Source organism: Triticum urartu, chromosome 6A (assembly GCF_056163025.1).
Source record: "Triticum urartu cultivar PI428250 chromosome 6A, HENAU_Tu73, whole genome shotgun sequence".
NCBI lineage: Eukaryota > Viridiplantae > Streptophyta > Magnoliopsida > Poales > Poaceae > Triticum > Triticum urartu.
This window is the reverse complement of record NC_141878.1, coordinates 417,069,906-417,090,398: the sequence shown is the minus strand read 5'-3', so window position 1 is coordinate 417,090,398 and position 20,493 is coordinate 417,069,906. Positions and strand designations below refer to the sequence as shown.

Genomic DNA, 20,493 nt, shown 5'->3' with positions numbered 1-20,493 from the left:
TAAATTAGTTGCTCTATCCGGAAATTGTAAACGTGAGGAAATGGTCTTCAAATTTTCTTAAAGCTTATGAATCTGGGCATACTTATTGAGAGTTTCTCCGCCGTGTACTACATTGCTATGTGCTAAGAGCAACTTTAGCAGACCCCGCATCCCGCCCTGACCCGCAAAATAACCGTCAAAGTGCGGGTCGGGGCAGAAAAACTATCCTGATCAGACTCCGCATCCCGCCCCGGCCCGTAAATATTTTTGCGGGGCGTGACAAAATATCTCCCCCAACCTCTAAATTCATTGGTTAGGAGGACGACCCGGGCTCAGCCCCTATCCGCAGCGAGATTTGGCAGGAGGGACATTTCCGCATGGCCGTTCCGGCATCCTCCATCATTGCCCCGCCACCGCATGCTCCGGTGCATCTTCCCCGGCCGTCCTTCGTCGCCATGGATGACTCTCGGCTGTCCCCCATCACCGTCAAGGTCGCGCACGCTCCCTCCCCTCGGGCGGATCTCGTCGGCCATGTTGGCCCCGCCGTCGCCCAAGTTAACGCCGCGCCTGCCCGCAAGCGGCAGGGCTACGTGGTCGTGCAGGGCGGGAATCCGGCAGCCCCTGCCGCGAAGGTTCGCGCTCCGGGCGCCAATGCCGCTGTGTGATCCCGACTGGCGGCGGAGAAGGTCGGCAAGGTCTTCGGCGTAAAGCGGAAGAAGATTCCGGCTACAAAGAAGCCGGCTCCTTCATCCACTCCCTCCGTCCTAGAATGAGGTTTCCCAGCGATGCCGCGCAATGGTGCTGCTCCCACCGCAAGCGAGGTGTTTGACAAAATGGCCGGAAGGTATGCGATGCCGCTCAATTGCATTTTTTGTTTGCTTTACGCCATTTTGCGATAGCTCGTGACTTGTTGTCGTTCACTATAGCGGTGGTTCCAACAATGCAACTGTCGAGTTCGTGAACTTGTTGAACACCAACGTCGTTCACATTGATCAAGCCCCGTTCGCCGCATTCGACTACAATGAAACAGAGGGTGGCGTGGACGATCATTCGTACTGAACTTGGCTTTTATTTGCACGTAAAACTGTGTTATGTTGTTTGAATTTGAACTTATTTGTGAAAACCTATGTCAAATGCGAGAATTGGGCGTTTTCTGTTTGCGGGTCGTCGGAGCGGTGTCCGAGCAGACCCCGCAAAAGCTGACCCATAAAAAAGTATATTCCGCGAATATACTTTTATACGGGTCCGTTTAGAGGGTCTGCATCTGCGGCCGTCCGAGCCAGCGCATAAAAGCGGTTTTTCACGAATTGCAAACGCGTTTCGCGGGCCAGCCGGATACGGGTCTACTAGAGTTGCTCTAATATAATCAAAAAGCTGTAAAGTGTGTGTCCACAAGATGTATACAGTTTTGAGAGTTTACAGGCTAGAAAAACCTGGATACACATTTTGTTTGTTTGGGTTACAAATGTTCATTTTTTTGGGAAAAGGCCAAACACCATGTATTAAGTAGCACAAACTATTAAAAATATTGTTACTGAGATTAAAAAATACATTCAAATCCCAATCTTTGGGGATGCTGAAGTCTTCTTCCTACTGCATCCACCGACAATGGGACCGAGACGAGAAACACCAGTCTCGCACACTCTTTGTAAGACTGTAGTTGGAGGACCAAGAGACACACAATGCCATAGGCCTCTCAGAACAACGCCACCGAGAGAAACCTGCAAAAGAAAAACCCCAACTCAAAGAACTAGATATAGGGACACACGACCCGGCCCTTCGCATGTCTCCCAGTGATGAAAAGAAGCACCATCATAACGAGTACGAGGCACGAAAGACTTATGGGTGACGCCAACGCCTCACCCTCCTGGATTAGGGATCGAAACCTAAACTAAAAACCTCACCCTACCATCGCTAATCCAAAATAGAAGGGCCCCCACCCCCTCCCATCGTCGAAGCGGTGGATGGAAGGAGGGGAGGCGCATCATCTCGCCAGAGAGAAGGTAGATCGGCACTGACACTACCTCCGTGGGAGGGAGGAAGGAAGGAAGAAAACGTTTAGGACGATCGATCAAGTGATCTCTCAAACACAAACACTTCCAAGGGGTATAAAGGTATGATTTTTCAGGAATTTTCATATTCTTTAAGCGAGATGTGTCAGTATATATCACATCACATGATATACATGTATGATTTTTTATTTTTTTGAGATAAGCGTTTTTATTGAGATATAAGTGCTAGTACAATACTGTTTTGATAGACTCACTGCAAACTGCAGTTTAGTCAAGGATGGCTGTCGTGCTGGTGTTGCAGAGGGCCCCTGAATCTGATTGAGAATCCCATTGATGTTTTTTTTGTTGCTGCAAAGCTAAGCACGCCCACTCCTGGGACAAGGAGGCAGCAGTTCAGTAATGATTTCAGAGAGAACAATGCCACCCGAAACACATGCACATCCAACATGTGGGTTTTAAAATGGGCACAGGAGTATATTAGTAGTAGCTTTTTTTTGTCTATTAGTAGTAGCTAAAGTAGAAGCAAAGCGAGCAATAAACAAGGAAACAAACACCGTACATGGACTCCATCCAATTCCACACAGTAGAAAAAAGAACCAAGTGCTGATCAAAAAAGAAAAAAGAACAAGTGGGAGCAAGCCGTTGCTATTCCGCCTCGTTTTGTCACCCAGCGGTGTGGCCATTCGGCTCCTTCGGTCCTTCCCAGAAGCTGCCCATGAACCTCAATTGACCACGTTTTGCTGTCTGTCGACTCGAGCGAGCATAAATAGCTCAACGCCCTCGCAATCCACACACCATCATCAGCTTTCTCCTAGCATCCGACTCCCTCCCTTGCCCCCGACCCATCACACACACACACACACAGCGCGAGCGTCTTATCAGGGCCTGCGCGAAGAGAAGAGAAGAGTGCAGAGGAGCACAGAGACAGAGTAAGCAACAGCAATGGTGAGGGCTCCTTGCTGCGAGAAGATGGGGCTCAAGAGGGGCCCGTGGACGGCGGAGGAGGACATGACCCTGGTCGCTCATATCGAGCAGCACGGCCACAGCAACTGGCGGGCGCTGCCCAAGCAGGCCGGCCTGCTGCGCTGCGGCAAGAGCTGCCGCCTCCGGTGGATCAACTACCTGCGCCCCGACATCAAGCGCGGCAACTTCACCTGCGAGGAGGAAGAAGCCATCATCCAACTCCACGCCATGCTCGGCAACAGATGGTCCACCATTGCGGCCAGGCTGCCTGGCAGGACGGACAACGAGATCAAGAACGTCTGGCACACACACCTCAAGAAGCGACTCGAATCCTCGTCCAAGACGTCCGGCCAGGCAGCGCCTAAGCGCAAAGCCAAGAAGCCTGCTGTGGCTGCAACTGCGAGCGCGCTCGAGGGACCGACCTCCGAGCCTGCGTCGTCGTCACCGGGGCAGTCCCTCTCGATGTCGCCGGAGCAGTCGCTCTCGACGTCGTCGGCCACCGGCTACTCGATGGCCTCGTCGTTGGAGAACACGGGAAGCTCTTCCTCGGAGTCCGAGGAGTTCCAGATTGACGACAGCTTCTGGTCCGAGACACTGGCGATGTCGGTGGACAGCTCCGGTTCCGGGATGGAAACCGGCGACACCTTCGGCGTAGATAGTGCTTCGACGTCGTCGTCGAGCAACGATGAGATGGACTTCTGGGTCACACTGTTCATGCAGGCTAGTGACATAGAGAGTTTGTCACAGATTTAAATTTTAATGAGAAGATTGGGCTATGTTCATATTTTGGCCGGATGTTTCTGTAGTTCGTCGACTGAGTTGACCCTTGTTGCTGGCTCAGTTTCACGTGCGCATTGGCTGGCCATAGCCTCAGAATTTTCTCCGGACGTGAAACTGAAGGGACAAATGATGGGGCCGAAAGGTTGACATGATCAAAGACTGAAAGCCTGATAATACCTTTTAGCCGGAGGTTCATATTGCGAAAAGTCTGTTTTTAGTAACCTTACTGAACCCTTTCTTCGTTGCTCCTTTAGTTGTAATAAAAATACCAAAGAGCGCTGCTAAGAAATCATCGGCGTGCACAGCTGTCCGATCCGTCTGCGCATGACCCTTCGATCGTCCTCCTCTGCTTCGGCCTTGCAGTTCTGCTTGCGCTTGCAAACACGAAGCACCCCATGCCCCCTCCCGGCCCTCACTCGTAGCATGCCTCCCTCCAGTCACCCTGCACCACCGTTGTTCTACTAGCCAGCAGCATCGTAGCACCTCAACGGTCCCGTCGCAACATGGTTGGTCGGTGATGTTGTATTGTCGCCAGCAGAGCTGCAGTAGCAGCGTCGTCGGAAGCCAACGTAGCAACGCCGGCTTGAAGCGTCGGGAGCTCTGCATTGCAGCCCCATCACGAGGTTAGCACCGTAGCACTGGTGCTCCCCTACAGGTCGCGCCCCCATCCATCTTGAAGCACGAGCAATGTCGGGCGAGTGCTGCATACCAGCAAAGGTGTGCCCTTTGTTGTGGCTCTCCGTCCGACTTGCAGCGCGGCCGCTGGGGAGCGTTGTATCGCAGTGCCGGTTGCGCCAACGGGCATGGCATAGCAGCACCGCGGCAACAACCATCCCGGCTTTTACACTGGTGTACTACACAATTTTATTTTTATAGACTTTGTTGGGCCTCCAAGCATAGAGTTTTATAGGACAACAATAAATTTCTCTCAAAAGGATGACCTAAAATTTATCAATCCATGGAAGGTGTAGAATGAAGATGGTCCTTTTCAAATGACTCTGCAATCAAATATAAGAAATCTCTTATGTCTCCAACACCGAATATAATGATAAATTGTATAGATACACTAGTTCGGCGAAGAGATGGTGATACAAGTGTAATATGGATGATAGAAGTAAGTTTTCATAATCTGAACAATTAAAAATAGCAAGGTAAGAAGGAGCAAGCAACGACTAAAATAGTATATCAATACTTAAAAATAAGGCTTAAGGTTCATATTTTCACTAGTGCAATCTCTTAACTTTACTAGCATAATTGAATCATATAATAATCCTTTAACTGAAGAAAATATGCCCTAGAGGCAATAATAAAGTTATTATTTATTTTCTTATATCATGATAAATATTTATTATTCATGCTAGAATTGTATTAACCGGAAACGTAATACTTGTGTGAATACATAGACAAACAAAATGTCACTAGTATGCCTCTACTTGACTAGCTCGTTAATCGAAGATGTTTATGTTTCCTAACCATAGACATGAGTTGTCATTTGATTAACGGGATCACATCATTAGGAGAATGATGTGATTGACATGACCCATTCCATTACCTTAGCAGCCGACCGTTTAGTACGTTGCTATTGCTTTCTTCATGACTTATACATATTCCTAGCTATGACTATGAGATTATGCAACTCCCATTTACCGGAGGAACACTTTGTGTGCTACCAAACGTCACAACGTAACTGGGTGATTATAAAGGTGCTCTACAGGTGTCTCCAAAGGTACATGTTGGGTTAGCGCATTTCGAGATTAGGATTTGTCGCTCCGATTGTCGTTGAGGTATCTCTGGGCCCTCTCGGTAATACACATCACTTAAGCCTTGCAAGCAATGCAACTAATAAGTTAGTTGCAAGATGATGTATTACGGAACGAGTAAAGAGACTTGCCGGTAACGAGATTGAACTAGGTATTGAGATACCGACGATCGAATCTCGGGCAAGTAACATACCGATGACAAAGGGAACAACGTATGTTGTTATGCGGTCTGACCGATAAAAATCTTCGTAGAATATGTAGGAGCCAATATGAGCATCCAGGTTCCGCTATTGGTTATTGACCGGAGACGTGTCTCGGTCATGTCTACATTGTTCTCGAACCCGTAGGGTCCGCACGCTTAACGTTACGATGACAGTTTCATTATGAGTTTACATATTTTGATGTACCGAAGGTTGTTCGGAGTCCCGGATGTGATCACGGACTTGACGAGGAGTCTCGAAATGGTCGAGACATAAAGATCGATATATTGGACGACTATATTTGGACACCGGAAAGGTTCCGGATAAGATTGGGACAATACCGGATCATCGGGAGGTTATCGGAACCTCTCGGGAGGTATATGGGCCTTATTGGGCCTTAGTGGAAAGGAGGGGAAAGGAGCATGGGAGGGGGCGCGCCCCCCAAGCCCATTCCGAATTGGGAGGGGGGCCAGCCCCCCCTTTCCCTCCTCCCTCCTTCCTCTTCCTTCCCTCTCCTACTCCTAATAGGAAAAAGGGGAGTCCTACTCCCGGTGGGAGTTGGACTCCCCCCCTTGGGCGCGCCACCCTCCTTGGCCGGCCCCCTCCACCACTCCTTTATATACGGGGGCAGGGGGGCACCCCAGAGACACAACAATTGATCATTGATCTCTTAGCCGTGTGCGGTGCCCCCCTCCACCATAATCCTCGATAATATTGTAGCGGTGCTTAGGCGAAGCCCTGCGATGGTAGAACACCAAGATCTTCACCACGCCGTCGTGCTGATGGAACTCATCCCCGACACTTTGCTGGATTGGAGTCCGGGGATCGTCATCGTGCTGAACGTGTGCAAAAACTCGGAGGTGCCGTAGTTTCGGTGCTTGATCGGTCGGGCCGTGAAGACGTACGACTACATCAACCGCGTTGTTATAACGCTTCCGTTTCCGATCTACGAGGGTACGTAGACAACACTCTCCCCTCTCGTTGCTGTGCATCACCATGATCTTGCGTGTGCGTAGGATTTTTTTTAAATTACTACGTTCCCCAACAGTGGCATCCGAGCGTAGGTTTTATGTGTTGATGTTATATGTGAAGGAAATATGCCCTAGAGGCAATAATAAAGTTATTATTTATTTCCTTATATCATGATAAATGTTTATTATTCATGCTAGAATTGTATTAACCGGAAACATAATACATGTGTGAATACATAGACAAACAGAGTGTCACTAGTATGCCTCTACTAGACTAGCTCATTAATCAAAGATGGTTATGTTTCCTAACCATAGACAAAGAGTTGTTATTTGATTAACGGGATCACATCATTAGGAGAATGATGTGATTGACTTGACCCATTCCGTTAGCTTAGCACTCGATCGTTTAGTATGTTGCTATTGCTTTCTTCATGACTTATACATGTTCCTATGACTATGAGATTATGCAACTCCCGTTTGCCGGAGGAACACTTTGTGTGCTACCAAACGTCACAACGTAACTGGGTGATTATAAAGGAGCTCTACAGGTGTCTCCAAAGGTACATGTTGGGTTGGCGTATTTCGAGATTAGGATTTGTCACTCCGATTGTCGGAGAGGTATCTCTGGGCCCTCTCGGTAATGCACATCACATAAGCCTTGCAAGCATTGCAACTAATGAGTTAGTTGTGAGATGATGTATTACGGAACGAGTAAAGAGACTTGCCGGTAACGAGATTGAACTAGGTATTAAGACACCGACGATCGAATCTCGGGCAAGTAACATACCGATGACAAAGGGAACAACGTATGTTGTTATGTGGTCTGACCGATAAAGATCTTTGTAGAATATGTAGGAGCCAATATGAGCATCCAGGTTCCGCTATTGGTTATTGACCGGAGACGTGTCTCGGTCATGTCTACATTGTTCTCGAACTCGTAGGGTCCGCACGCTTAAGGTTTCGATGACAGTTATATTATGAGTTTATGAGTTTTGATGTACCGAAGGAGTTCGGAGTCCCGGATGGGATCGGGGACATGACGAGGAGTCTCGAAATGGTCGAGAAATAAAGATTGATATATTGGAGGCCTATATTTGGATATCGGAAGTGTTCTGGGTGAAATCGGGATTTTACCGGAGTACCGGGAGGTTACCGGAACCCCCCGAGAGATATATGGGCCTTAGTGGGCCTTAGTGGAAGATAGGAGAGGTGGCCAGGGCTGGGCCGCGCGCCCCTTCCCCCCTTGTCCGAATAGGACAAGGAGAGGGGGCGGCGCCCCCCCCCTTCCTTCTCTCTCTCCTCTTTCCCCCCTCCCGAATCCTATTCCAACTAGGAAAAGGGGGGAATCCTACTCCTGGAGGGAGTAGGACTCCTCCTGGCGCGCCCTCTCCTGGCCGGCCGCACCCCCCCTTTGATCCTTTATATACGGAGGCAGGGGGCACCCCTAGAGACACAAGTTGATCCACGTGATCATATTGTTAGCCGTGTGCGGTGCCCTCTTCCACCATAGTCCTCGATAATATTGTAGCGGTGCTTAGGCGAAGCCCTGCGACGGTAGTACATCAAGATCGTCACCACACCGTCGTGCTGACGGAACTCTTCCCCGACACTTTGCTGGATCGGAGTCCGGGGATCGTCATCGAGCTGAACGTGTGCTAGAACTCGGAGGTGCCGTAGTTTCGGTGCTTGATCGGTCGGGCCATGAAGACGTACGACTACATCAACCACGTTGTGCTAACGCTTCCGTTGTCGATCTACAAGGGTACGTAGATCACACTCTCCCCTCTCGTTGCTATGCATCACCATGATCTTGCGTGTGCGTAGGAAAATTTTGAAATTACTACGTTACCCAACAATATGCACGAGTAGAACACAAGTGAGTTGTGGGCGATATAAGTCATACTGCTTACCAGCATGTCATACTTTGGTTCGGCGGTATTGTTGGATGAAGCGGCCCGGACCGACATTATGCGTACGCTTACGCGAGACTGGTTCTACCGACGTGCTTTGCACACAGGTGGCTGGCGGGTGTCAGTTTCTCCAACTTTAGTTGAACCGAGTGTGGCTATGCCCGGTCCTTGCGAAGGTTAAAACAACACCAACTTGACAAACTATCGTTGTGGTTTTTGATGCATAGGTAAGATTGGTTCTTGCTAAGCCCGTAGCAGCCACGTAAAACTTGCAACAAACAAAGTAGAGGACGTCTAACTTGTTTTTGCAGGGCATGTTATGATGTGATATGGTCAAGGCATGATGCTAAATTTTATTGTATGAGATGATCATGTTTTGTAACCAAGTTATCGGCAACTGGCAGGAGCCATATGGTTGTCGCTTTATTGTATGCTTTGCAATCGCCCCGTAATGCTTTACTTTATCACTAAGCAGTAGCGATAGTCATAGAAGCATAAGATTGGCGAGACGACAACGAGGCTACGATGGAGATCAAGGTGTCGCACCGGTGACGATGGTGATCATGATGATGCTTCGGAGATGGAGATCACAAGCACAAGATGATGATGGCCATATCATATCACTTATATTGATTGCATGTGATGTTTATCTTTTATGCATCTTATCTTGCTTTGATTGACGGTAGCATTATAAGATGATCTCTCACTAAATTTCAAGATAAAAGTGTTCTCCCTGAGTATGCACCGTTGCCAAAGTTCGTCGTGCCCAGACACCACGTGATGATCGGGTGTGATAAGCTCTACGTCCATCTACAATGGGTGCAAGCCAGTTTTGCACACGCAGAATACTCAGGTTAAACTTGACGAGCCTAGCATATGCAGATATGGCCTCGGAACACTGAGACCGAAAGGTCGAGCGTGAATCATATAGTAGATATGATCAACATAGTGATGTTCACCATTGAAAACTACTCCATTTCACGTGATGATCGGTTATGGTTTAGTTGATTTGGATCACGTGACCACTTAGAAGATTAGAGGGATGTCTTTCTAAGTGGGAGTTCTTAAGTAATATGATTAATTGAACTTAAATTTATCATGAACTTAGTACCTGATAGTATCTTGCTTGTTTATGTTTGATTGTAGATAGATGGCCCGTGTTGTTGTTCCGTTGAATTTTAATGCGTTCCTTGAGAAAGCAAAATTGAAAGATTATGGTAGCAATTATACGGACTGGGTCACTAACTTGAGGATTATCCTCATTGCTGCACAGAAGAATTACGTCCTAGAAGCACCGCCGGGTGCCAGGCCTGCTGCTGATGCAACTAACGACGTTAAGAACGTCTGGCAGAGCAAAGCTGATGACTACTCGATAGTTCAATGTGCCATGCTTTACGGCTTAGAACCGGGTCTTCAACGACGTTTTGAACATCATGGAGCATATGAGATGTTCCAGGAGTTGAAGCTAATATTTCAAGCAAATGCCCGGATTGAGAGATATGAAGTCTCCAATAAGTTCTATAGCTGCAAGATGGAGGAGAACAGTTCTGTCAGTGAGAATATACTCAAAATGTCTGGGTATAATAATCACTTGATTCAACTGGAAGTTAATCTTCCGGATGATTGCGTCATTGACAGAATTCTCCAATCACTTCCACCTAACTACAAGAGCTTCGTGATGAACTATAATATGCAAGGGATGGATAAGACAATTCCCGAGCTCTTCGCAATGCTAAAAGCTGTGGAGGTAGAAATCAAGAAGGAGCATCAAGTGTTGATGGTTAACAAGACCACTAGTTTCAAGAAAAAGGGAAAGGGGAAGAAGAAGGGGAACTTCAAGAAGAACAGCAAGCAAGTTGCTACTTAGGAGAAGAAACCCAAGTCTGGACCTAAGCCTGAAACTAAGTGCTTCTACTGCAAGCAGACTGGTCACTGGAAGCGGAACTGCCCCAAGTATTTGGGGATAAGAAGGATGGCAAGGTGAACAAAGGTATATGTGGTATACATGTTATTGATGTGTACCTTACTAGAGCTCGCAGTAGCACCTGGGTATTTGATACTGGTTCTGTTGCTATTATTTGCAACTCGAAACAGGGACTACGGATTAAGTGAACATTGGCGAAGGACGAGGTGACGATGCGCGTGGGAAATGGTTCCAAAGTCGATGTGATCGCGGTAGGCACGCTACCTCTACATCTACCATCGGGATTAGTATTAGACCTAAATAATTGTTATTTGGTGCCAGCGTTGAGCATGAACATTATATCTGGATCTTGTTTGATGCGAGACGGTTATTCATTTAAATCAGAGAATAATGGTTGTTCTATTTATATGAGTAATATCTTTTATGGTCATGCACCCTTAAAGAGTGGTCTATTTTTGATGAATCTCGATAGTAGTGATACACATATTCATAATGTTGAAGCCAAAAGATGCAGAGTTGATAATGATAGTGCAACTTATTTGTGGCACTGCCGTTTAGGTCATATTGGTGTAAAGCGCATGAAAAAACTCCATACTGATGGACTTTTGAAACCACTTGATTATGAATCACTTGGTACTTGCGAATCGTGCCTCATGGGCAAGATGACTAAAACGCCGTTCTCCGGTACTGTGGAGAGAGCAACAGATTTGTTGGAAATCATACATACAGATGTATGTGGTCCAATGAATGTTGAAGCTCGTGGCGGATATCGTTATTTTCTCACCTTCACAGATGATTTAAGTAGATATGGGTATATCTACTTAATGAAACATAAGTCTGAAACATTTGAAAAGTTCAAAGAATTTCAGAGTGAAGTTGAAAATCATCGTAACAAGAAAATAAAGTTTCTAAGATCTGATCATGGTGGAGAATATTTGAGTTACGAGTTTGGTTTACATTTGAAACAATGCGGAATAGTTTCGCAACTCACGCCACTCGGAACACCACAGCGTAATGGTGTGTCCGAACGTCGTAATCGTACTTTACTTGATATGGTGCGATCTATGATGTCTCTTACAGATTTACCGCTATCGTTTTGGGGTTATGCTTTAGAGACGGCCGCATTCACGTTAAATAGGGCACCATCAAAATCCGTTGAAACGACGCCTTATGAACTATGGTTTGGCAAGAAACCAAAGTTGTCGTTTCTGAAAGTTTGGGGCTGCGATGCTTATGTGAAAAAGCTTCAACCTGATAAGCTCGAACCCAAATCGGAGAAATGTGTCTTCATAGGATACCCGAAGGAGACTGTTGGATACACCTTCTATCACAGATCCGAAGGCAAGACATTTGTTGCTAAGAATGGATCCTTTCTAGAGAAGGAGTTTCTCTCGAAAGAAGTGAGTGGGTGGAAAGTAGAACTTGATGAGGTAACTGTACCTGCTCCCTTATTGGAAAGTAGTACATCACAGAAACAGGTTTCTATGACACCTACACCAATTAGTGAGGAAGCTAATGATGATGGTCATGAAACTTCAAAACAAGTTATTACTGAACCTTGTAGATCAACCAGAGTAAGATCCGCACCAGAGTGGTACGGTAATCCTATTCTGGAAGTCATGCTACTAGATCATGATGAACCTACAAACTATGAAGAAGAAATGGTGAGCCCAGATTCCGCAAAATGGCTTGAAGCCATGAAATCTGAGATGGGATCCATGTATGAGAACAAAGTGTGGACTTTGGTTGACTTGCCCAATGATCGGCAAGCAATTGAAAATAAATGGATCTTCAAGAAGAAGACTGACGCTGACGGTAATGTTACTGTCTACAAAGCTCGACTTGTCGCAAAAGGTTTTCGACAAGTTCAAGGAATTGACTACGATGATACCTTCTCACCCGTAGCGATGCTTAAGTCTGTCTGAATCATGTTAGCAATTGCCGCATTTTATGATTATGAAATTTGGCAGATGGATGTCAAAACTGCATTCCTGAATGGATTTCTGGAAGAAGAGTTGTATATGATGCAGCCGGAAGGTTTTGTCGATCCAAAAGGAGCTAACAAAGTGTGCAAGCTCCAGCGATTTATGGACTGGTTCAAGCATCTCAGAGTTGGAATAATCGCTTTGATAGTGTGATCAAAGCATTTGGTTTTGTACAGACTTTTGGAGAAGCCTGTATTTTCAAGAAAGTGAGTGGGAGCTCTGTAGCATTTCTGATATTATATGTGGATGACATATTGCTAATCGGAAATGATATAGAATTTCTGGATAGCATAAAGGGATACTTGAATAAGAGTTTTTCAATGAAAGACCTCGGTGAAGCTGCTTACATATTGGGCATTAAGATCTATAGAGATAGATCAAGACGCTTAATTGGACTTTCACAAAGCACATACCTTGACAAAGTTTTGAAGAAGTTCAAAATGGATCAAGCAAAGAAAGGATTATTGCCTGTGTTACAAGGTGTGAAGTTGAGTAAGACTCAATGCCTGACCACTGCAGAAGATAGAGAGAAAATCAAAGATGTTCCCTATGCTTCAGCCATAGGCTCTATCATGTATGCAATGCTGTGTACCAGACCTGATGTGTGCCTTGCTATAAGTCTAGCAGGGAGGTACCAAAGTAATCCAGGAGTGGATCACTGGACAACGGTCAAGAACATCCTGAAATACCTGAAAAGGACTAAGGATATGTTTCTCGTATATGGAGGTGACAAAGAGCTCATCATAAATGGTTACGTTGATGCAAGCTTTGACACTGATCCGGACGATTCTAAATCGCAAATTGGATACGTATTTACATTAAACGGTGGAGCTGTCAGTTGGTGCAGTTCTAAACAAAACGTCATGGCGGGATCTACATGTGAAGCGGAGTACATAGCTGCTTCGGAAGCAGCAAACGAAGGAGTCTGGATGAAGGAGTTCATATCCGATCTAGGTGTCATACCTAGTGCATCGGGTCCAATGAAAATCTTCTGTGACAATACTGGTGCAATTGCCTTGGCAAAGGAATCCAGATTTCACAAGATAACCAAGCACATCAAGAGACGCTTCAATTCCATCCGGGATCTAGTCCAGGTGGGAGACATAGAGATTTGCAAGATACATACGGATCTGAATGTAGCAGACCCATTGACTAAGCCTCTTCCATGAGCAAAACATGATCAGCACCAAGGCTCGATGGGTGTTAGAATCATTACTGTGTAATCTAGATTATTGACTCTAGTGCAAGTGGGAGACTGAAGGAAATATACCCTAGAGGCAATAATAAAGTTATTATTTATTTCCTTATATCATGATAAATGTTTATTATTCATGCTAGAATTGTATTAACCGGAAACATAATACTTGTGTGAATACATAGACAAACAAAGTGTCACTAGTATGCCTCTACTTGACTAGCTCATTAATCGAAGATGGTTATGTTTCCTAACCAAAGACATGAGTTGTCATTTGATTAACGGGATCACATCATTAGGAGAATGATGTGATTGACATGACCCATTCCATTAGCTTAGCACCCGATCGTTTAGTATGTTGCTATTGCTTTCTTCGTGACTTATACATGTTCCTATGACTATGAGATTATGCAACTCCCATTTACCGGAGGAACACTTTTTGTGCTACCAAACATCACAACGTAACTGGGTGATTATAAAGGTGCTCTATAGGTGTCTCCAAAGGTACATGTTGGGTTGGCGTATTTCGAGATTAGGATTTGTCGCTCCGATTGTCGGAGAGGTATCTCTGGGCCCTCTCGGTAATACACATCACTTAAGCCTTGCAAGCAATGCAACTAATAAGTTAGTTGCAAGATGATGTATTACGGAACGAGTAAATAGACTTGCCGGTAACGAGATTGAACTAGGTATTGAGATACCGACGATTGAATCTCGGGCAAGTAACATATCGATGGCAAAGGGAACAACGTATGTTGTTATGCGGTCTGACCGATAAAGATCTTCGTAGAATACATAAGAGCCAATATGAGCATCCAGGTTCCGCTATTGGTTATTGACCGTAGAAGTGTCTCGGTCATGTCTACATTGTTCTCGAACCCGTAGGGTCCGCACGCTTAACGTTACGATGACAGTTTCATTATGAGTTTATATATTTTTATGTACCGAAGGTTGTTCGGAGTCCCGGATGTGATCACGGACTTGACGAGGAGTCTCGAAATGGTCGAGACATAAAGATTGATATATTGGACGACTATATTTGGACACCGGAAAGGTTCCGGGTAAGATTGGGACAATACCGGATCATCGGGAGGTTATCGAAACCCCCCGGGAGGTATATGGGCCTTATTGGGCCTTAGTGGAAAGGAGGGGAAAGGAGCAAGGGAGGGGGCGCCCCCCCCCAAGCCCAATCCGAATTGGGAGGGGGGCCTGCCCCCCCTTTCCTTCCTCCCTCCTTCCTCTTCCTTCCCTCTCCTACTCCTAATAGGAAAAAGGGGAGTCCTACTCCCGGTGGGAGTTGGACTCCCCCCCTTGGGCGCGCCACCCTCCTTGGTCGGCCCCCTCCTCCACTCCTTTATATACGGGGGCACGGGGCACCCCAGAGACACAACAATTGATCATTGATCTCTTAGCCGTGTGTGGTGCCCCCCTCCACCATAATCCTCGATAATATTGTAGCGGTGCTTAGGCGAAGCCCTGCGACGGTAGAACATCAAGATCGTCACCACGCCGTCGTGCTGACGGAACTCATCCCTGACACTTTGCTGGATCGGAGTCCGGGGATCGTCATCGAGCTGAACGTGTGCAAAAACTCAGAGGTGCCGTAATTTCGGTGCTTGATCGGTCGGGCCGTGAAGACGTACGACTACATCAACCGCGTTGTTATAACGCTTCCGCTTCCGGTATACGAGGGTACGTAGACAACACTCTCCCCTCTCGTTGTTGTGCATCACCATGATCTTGCGTGTGCGTAGGATTTTTTTTGAAATTACTACGTTCCCCAACATTAACATGCGATAAATAATCAATCCAAAGTTCCTATCGGAGAAAATATGATGAAAATGTGTAACAATCTTTATTCCTAGATTACCCCAATGTCACCATGGGATCCGCAAATTGATTACCAAAACATATATCAACTAATCTCAATAGATTATCCCATAGTCACCACGGGTATCCACAAGCAAGGCATACATCAAGTGAACTCAAATCCAAAGTATTCAATCCAACATATGAAACTTCAAAGAGCAAGAATCAATTCATCACAAGAAAGATAGAGAGACAAAAACACCATATGATCCAATTATATTAACAAAACTCATGGTACATCAAGATCGTGTCCTATCAGGATCACGAGAAAGAGAGAGAGAGAGATCAAACACAAAGCTACTCGTACATACCCTCAACCCCAAGGATGAACTACTCACACATCACCATGGGAACAGAGGAGAAGCTGGTGGTGATGGTGGAGATGCCCCTCCCTGCACTCCGGCGCCACTAGAGGGGAGAGGGAACTGCTACTTGTGAGCTACGTTGAGATTTTCTCCGAAGAGGAGGGGAGATGTAGTACAGTAGAGATATGTATTTCCCTCAGTGAGAACCAAGGTTTGCCGAACCAATAGGAAATCACGCAAAGCCTCGTGAACAACACCTGCACACACAAAAGCAAATACTTGCACCCAACGCGGGCAAGAGGGTTGTCAATCCCACTGAACTCGTTACGAATGTTGGGGATATCGCTTATCGGGAACTTATCATCTGACACATGATAAGGGGTAAATCAGCCAGTTTATTGGCATATTGTTCGATTTATCGCCATATCCGTCGATTTATCTTATCGGTCAGATACCAGTAAGCGATAAACCGATCAATTTATCAGAATATCGGAAGATACCTTGAACAACACTTGTTACTTGCAAGGTTTAAATCTTGTATAGATAGATGGATAAATTGCAAAGTAAAATAAAAGTAAATAAATTACAGCAAAGTTATTTTGAATTTTATACTATAATAGAAGTAGACCCCAGGGCCACAGTTTTTACTAGAGGCTTCTCTCTCGAACGCATAGCATACGGTGGGTGAACAAATTATTGTTGGGTAACTGATAGAAAAGCACATAGTTATGATGTATTCACGACAATGATGATGTATATAGGCATCACGTCCGAGACAAGTAGAACGACTCCTGCCTGCATCTACTGCTGTTACTCCACCAATCGACCGCTATACAGCATGCATCTATGGTATTAAGTTCATAAAAAATGGAGTAACATATTAAGCAAGATGACATGATGTAGACAAAGGAAACCCAATCAATAATAAACCTTGTCGTTTTACCCTTAATGGCAACAATACAAATACATCTCTTGTCCCCTTCTGTCACTGGGATATACATCACCGCAAGATTGAACCCATCACAAAGCACCTCTCCCACTAAAGATAAATCAGTCTAGTTGGCCAAACTAAAGAGAAAGATCAGAGAGAAATATAAAGCTATAACAATCATGCATAATAAAGTTCAGAAAAAACTCAATTACTTTGAATGAATAACCTGATCATAAACCTACAATTCACCGGATCCCAACAAACACACTGCAAATGAGATTACATCGGATCTAACTCCAAGAAGATCAAGGAGAACATGGTATTGAAGATCAAAGAGAGAGAATAAGCCATCTAGCTACTAGCTATGGACCCGTAGGTCTATGGTGAACTACTTACGCATCATCTGAAGGGAGCAAGGATGATGTAAAAGCCCTCTATGATCGATCCCCCCCTCCGGCAGAGTACTGGAAAAGGCCTCCAGATGGGATCGTGGAAGAACAGAAACTTGCGGCAGCGAAAAAAGGGTTTTAGGTGGCTCTCTCTTGGTTTCCCATTATTTGAGAATGTATAAAAGTGAAATTAGGTCAGACGGAGCCTCGAGAGGCCCACAAGGTAATAGGGCACGACCCCCCCACCCAAGGACGTGCTCTGTTGTCTTGCCATCTCCTCGTTTGTCCTCTGATCTCCTCCCAAAGTTTCTAAGGTCTCTTTTGTCTAGAAAAAATTGTCAAAAAGTTTCATAGCATTTGGACTCCGTTTGTTACTGATTTTCTAGAAAACCAAAAACAAGCAGAAAATATGTGACGCCCTCGATTTGACTGTACACTAATCATACACGCAAATGTGTACGATCAAGATCAAGGACTCACGGGAAGATACCACAACACAACTCTAGACACAAATTAAAATAATACAAGCTTTATATTACAAGCCAGGGGCCTCGAGGGCTCGAATACATAAGCTCGAAAACACAAGAGTCAGTGGAAGCAATAATATCTGAGTACATACATAAGTTAAACAAGTTTCCATAAGATGGCTAGCACAAACTGGGATACATATCGAAAGAGGCGCAGGTCTCCTGCCTGGGATCCTCCTAAACTACTCCTGGACGTCATCAGCGGCCTGCACGTAGTAGTAGGCACCTCAAGTGTAGTAGGAGTCATCGTCAACGGTGGTGTTTGGCTCCTGTACTCCAACGTCTGGTCGCAACAACCAGGTACGGAAAGGGGGAAAAGAGGGAGCAAAGCAACCATGAGTACTCATACAAAGTACTCGCAAGCAAGGAACTACACTACATATGCATTGGTATCAATGAAAGGGGTAACCCTTTCTTTAGAAAATGATGAATATGAAGTCCGGGAGGCTACGACTGCATTGATCTCGGTAGCTACGCCACCCACGGAATTTAAAGAGCCTAAAGGAGCATGGGTCATATATTCTGCTGAGCGTCGTTCTTGCCAAGGTTGTATGTCTTTTTTCAACCTACTCAAGTCCAAACCGTTGGGGCCCTTAGAGGTTCTAACCATGGAGCACGAAGGTCCCAAAAACGCATAGTTTCCCCTCCAAAGATAACCTCCCCAGTTGGGGAACGCATTAGATAATTACCTAAACCTGTGGGTCCTTGAGCGGATCCCACATTAGCTCCATATACTGGATCAACTAAAGACTCTGGGCTTCCATCAAGCCACTACTACATCGATTTCGTTAGTCTTTTGTTCCTCGATGCTCAATCAAACCCTCTTTTTTTAAGATGGAATCTTCCTCTGGGCTCTCGTATTCCGCTCATGTCACGTTGAGGTACTGCAGAAAAAAGAACTGCAAAACCATTGCTCCTGTAGTGGCTAAATAAGGTTTAGCTGCTCTTATAACAAAGGAATTCATATTTACAATGAAAATATGACATACTGTCGTATTGAATGATCCGGGTCGATTGCTTGCGGTGCATATAATGCACACAGCTCTAGTTTCTGGTTGGGCTGGCTCAATGGCTTTATACGAATTATCAGTTTTTGATCCCTCTGATCCTGTTATATGTGGGCTGAACTGCAGAATGCCGGAATAAGAGGGGGATAGCTAGTCCTATCGAAGACTACGCTTCTGGCAGCCTCCATCTTGAAGTAGAAGAAGAGAGTAGATGGTAAGTTAACCAAGTATTATCGCATAGCATAATCCTACCCGACGATCCTCCCCTCGTCGCCCTGTGAGAGAGTGATCACCGGGTTATATCTGGCACTTGAAAGGGTGTATTTTATTAAGTATCCGGTTCTAGTTATCATAAGGTCAAGGTACAACTCCGGGTCGTCCTTTTACCGAGGGACACGACTATTCGAATAGATAAACTTTCCTGCAGGGGTGCACCACATTTTCCAACACGCTCCATCCCCTTTCGCCGGACACACTTTCCTGGGTCATGCCCGGCCTCGGAAGATCAACACGTCGCAACCCTACCTAGGCACAACAGAAAGGTCAGTACGTCGATCTAAATCATAAGGCGCAGGGGTCTAGGCCCATCACCCATTGCACACCTATACGTTGCGAGGGCGGCCGGAAACAGACCTAGCCTCCCTAATACCAAAGCAGGCGTTCCAGTCCAATCCGGCGCGTGCCGCTCAGTCGCCGACGTCAAGAAGGCTTTGACTGATACCACGACGTCGAGCGTCCATAACTGTTTCCCCATAGTTTGTTAGTGCGTATAGGCCAATGGCCAGACTCACATCAAATACCCAGATCTTGTTAAGCATGTTAATTGAAGTAACCACAGAAGCCGACCAGGGCCAAGCCCACCTCTCACCTAGGTGGCCTCAACCTGCCCTGTCGCTCCGCCACAAAGTAACAGTCGGGGGCCGTCGGGAACCCAGGACCACCACTACCTGGATGGAACCACCTGCCCCTTCAGCCCCCACATCGGAATCACTTGCGGGTACTCTATGAGCCGACCCGACTTTAGTCACCACGTGTATCACATATTATGTATATAAGTATATACCCGTGATCACCTCCCAAGTGATCACGACCCGATAGTATAGCATGACACACAGACAAGAATGTAGATCCACTGATGGAATACTAGCATCCTATACTAAGTATTCGTGATTGCAGTTAAAGGTAACAACAGTAGTAGCAAAGACAGGCTATGCATCATAATAGGATTATCGGAAAGCAGTAACATGCTACACTACTCTAATGCAAGGAGTAGAGAGAAGAATAGGCGATGTCGGGTTGATGAAGGGGGGGGGCTTGCCTGGTTGCTCTGGCAAGCAGGGTTGTCAACACCGTAGTCGTACTGAGTAGCAGCGGCGTCGGTCTCGGTGTCTAGCGAGAGAAGAGGGGGAAGAATCAATAAATATAATGCAAACATAAGCATGACGATGCATAACATGACAATGAGCGGTGCTAGGTGTGCCCTAACACAGTAGGAGGTGATACCGGCGAAGGGGGAAACATCCGGGAAAGTATCCCCAGTGTTTCGTGTTTCGGACGGATGAACCGGAGGGGGGAAGTTGCATGTTCACTATGCTAGGGACATGCGGCGGACGAACGGACTGCGTATTCGGATTCGTCTCCTCGTTCTGAGCAACTTTCATGTACAAAGTATTTTCATCCGAGATATGGTTTATTTTATATGATTTTCTAAAGTTGTAAACATTTTCTAAAATTAATTTTAGTTCAAAATAAATACTAAATTGTTTTCTGGCCCTTCTCCAGAGAT

The 20,493-nt window shown here is 45.9% G+C and overlaps 1 protein-coding gene across 1 annotated transcript; it reads left to right on the top strand.

Moving 5' to 3' along the window:
- The first annotated feature begins 2,769 nt into the window (after positions 1-2,769).
- Positions 2,770-3,741, top strand: LOC125513815 (transcription factor MYB30). Its single transcript, XM_048679024.2, has one exon. It carries the CDS (start codon positions 2,934-2,936, stop codon positions 3,705-3,707), a length of 774 nt encoding a protein of 257 aa, XP_048534981.1. The 5' UTR covers positions 2,770-2,933; the 3' UTR covers positions 3,708-3,741.
- The last annotated feature ends 16,752 nt before the right edge of the window (positions 3,742-20,493 follow it).

What these genes read in the sequence shown, in the direction of transcription:
- LOC125513815 (XM_048679024.2), top strand. Translation starts at nt 2,934, where the DNA reads ATGGTGAGGGCTCCTTGCTGCGAGAAGATGGGGCTCAAGAGGGGCCCG.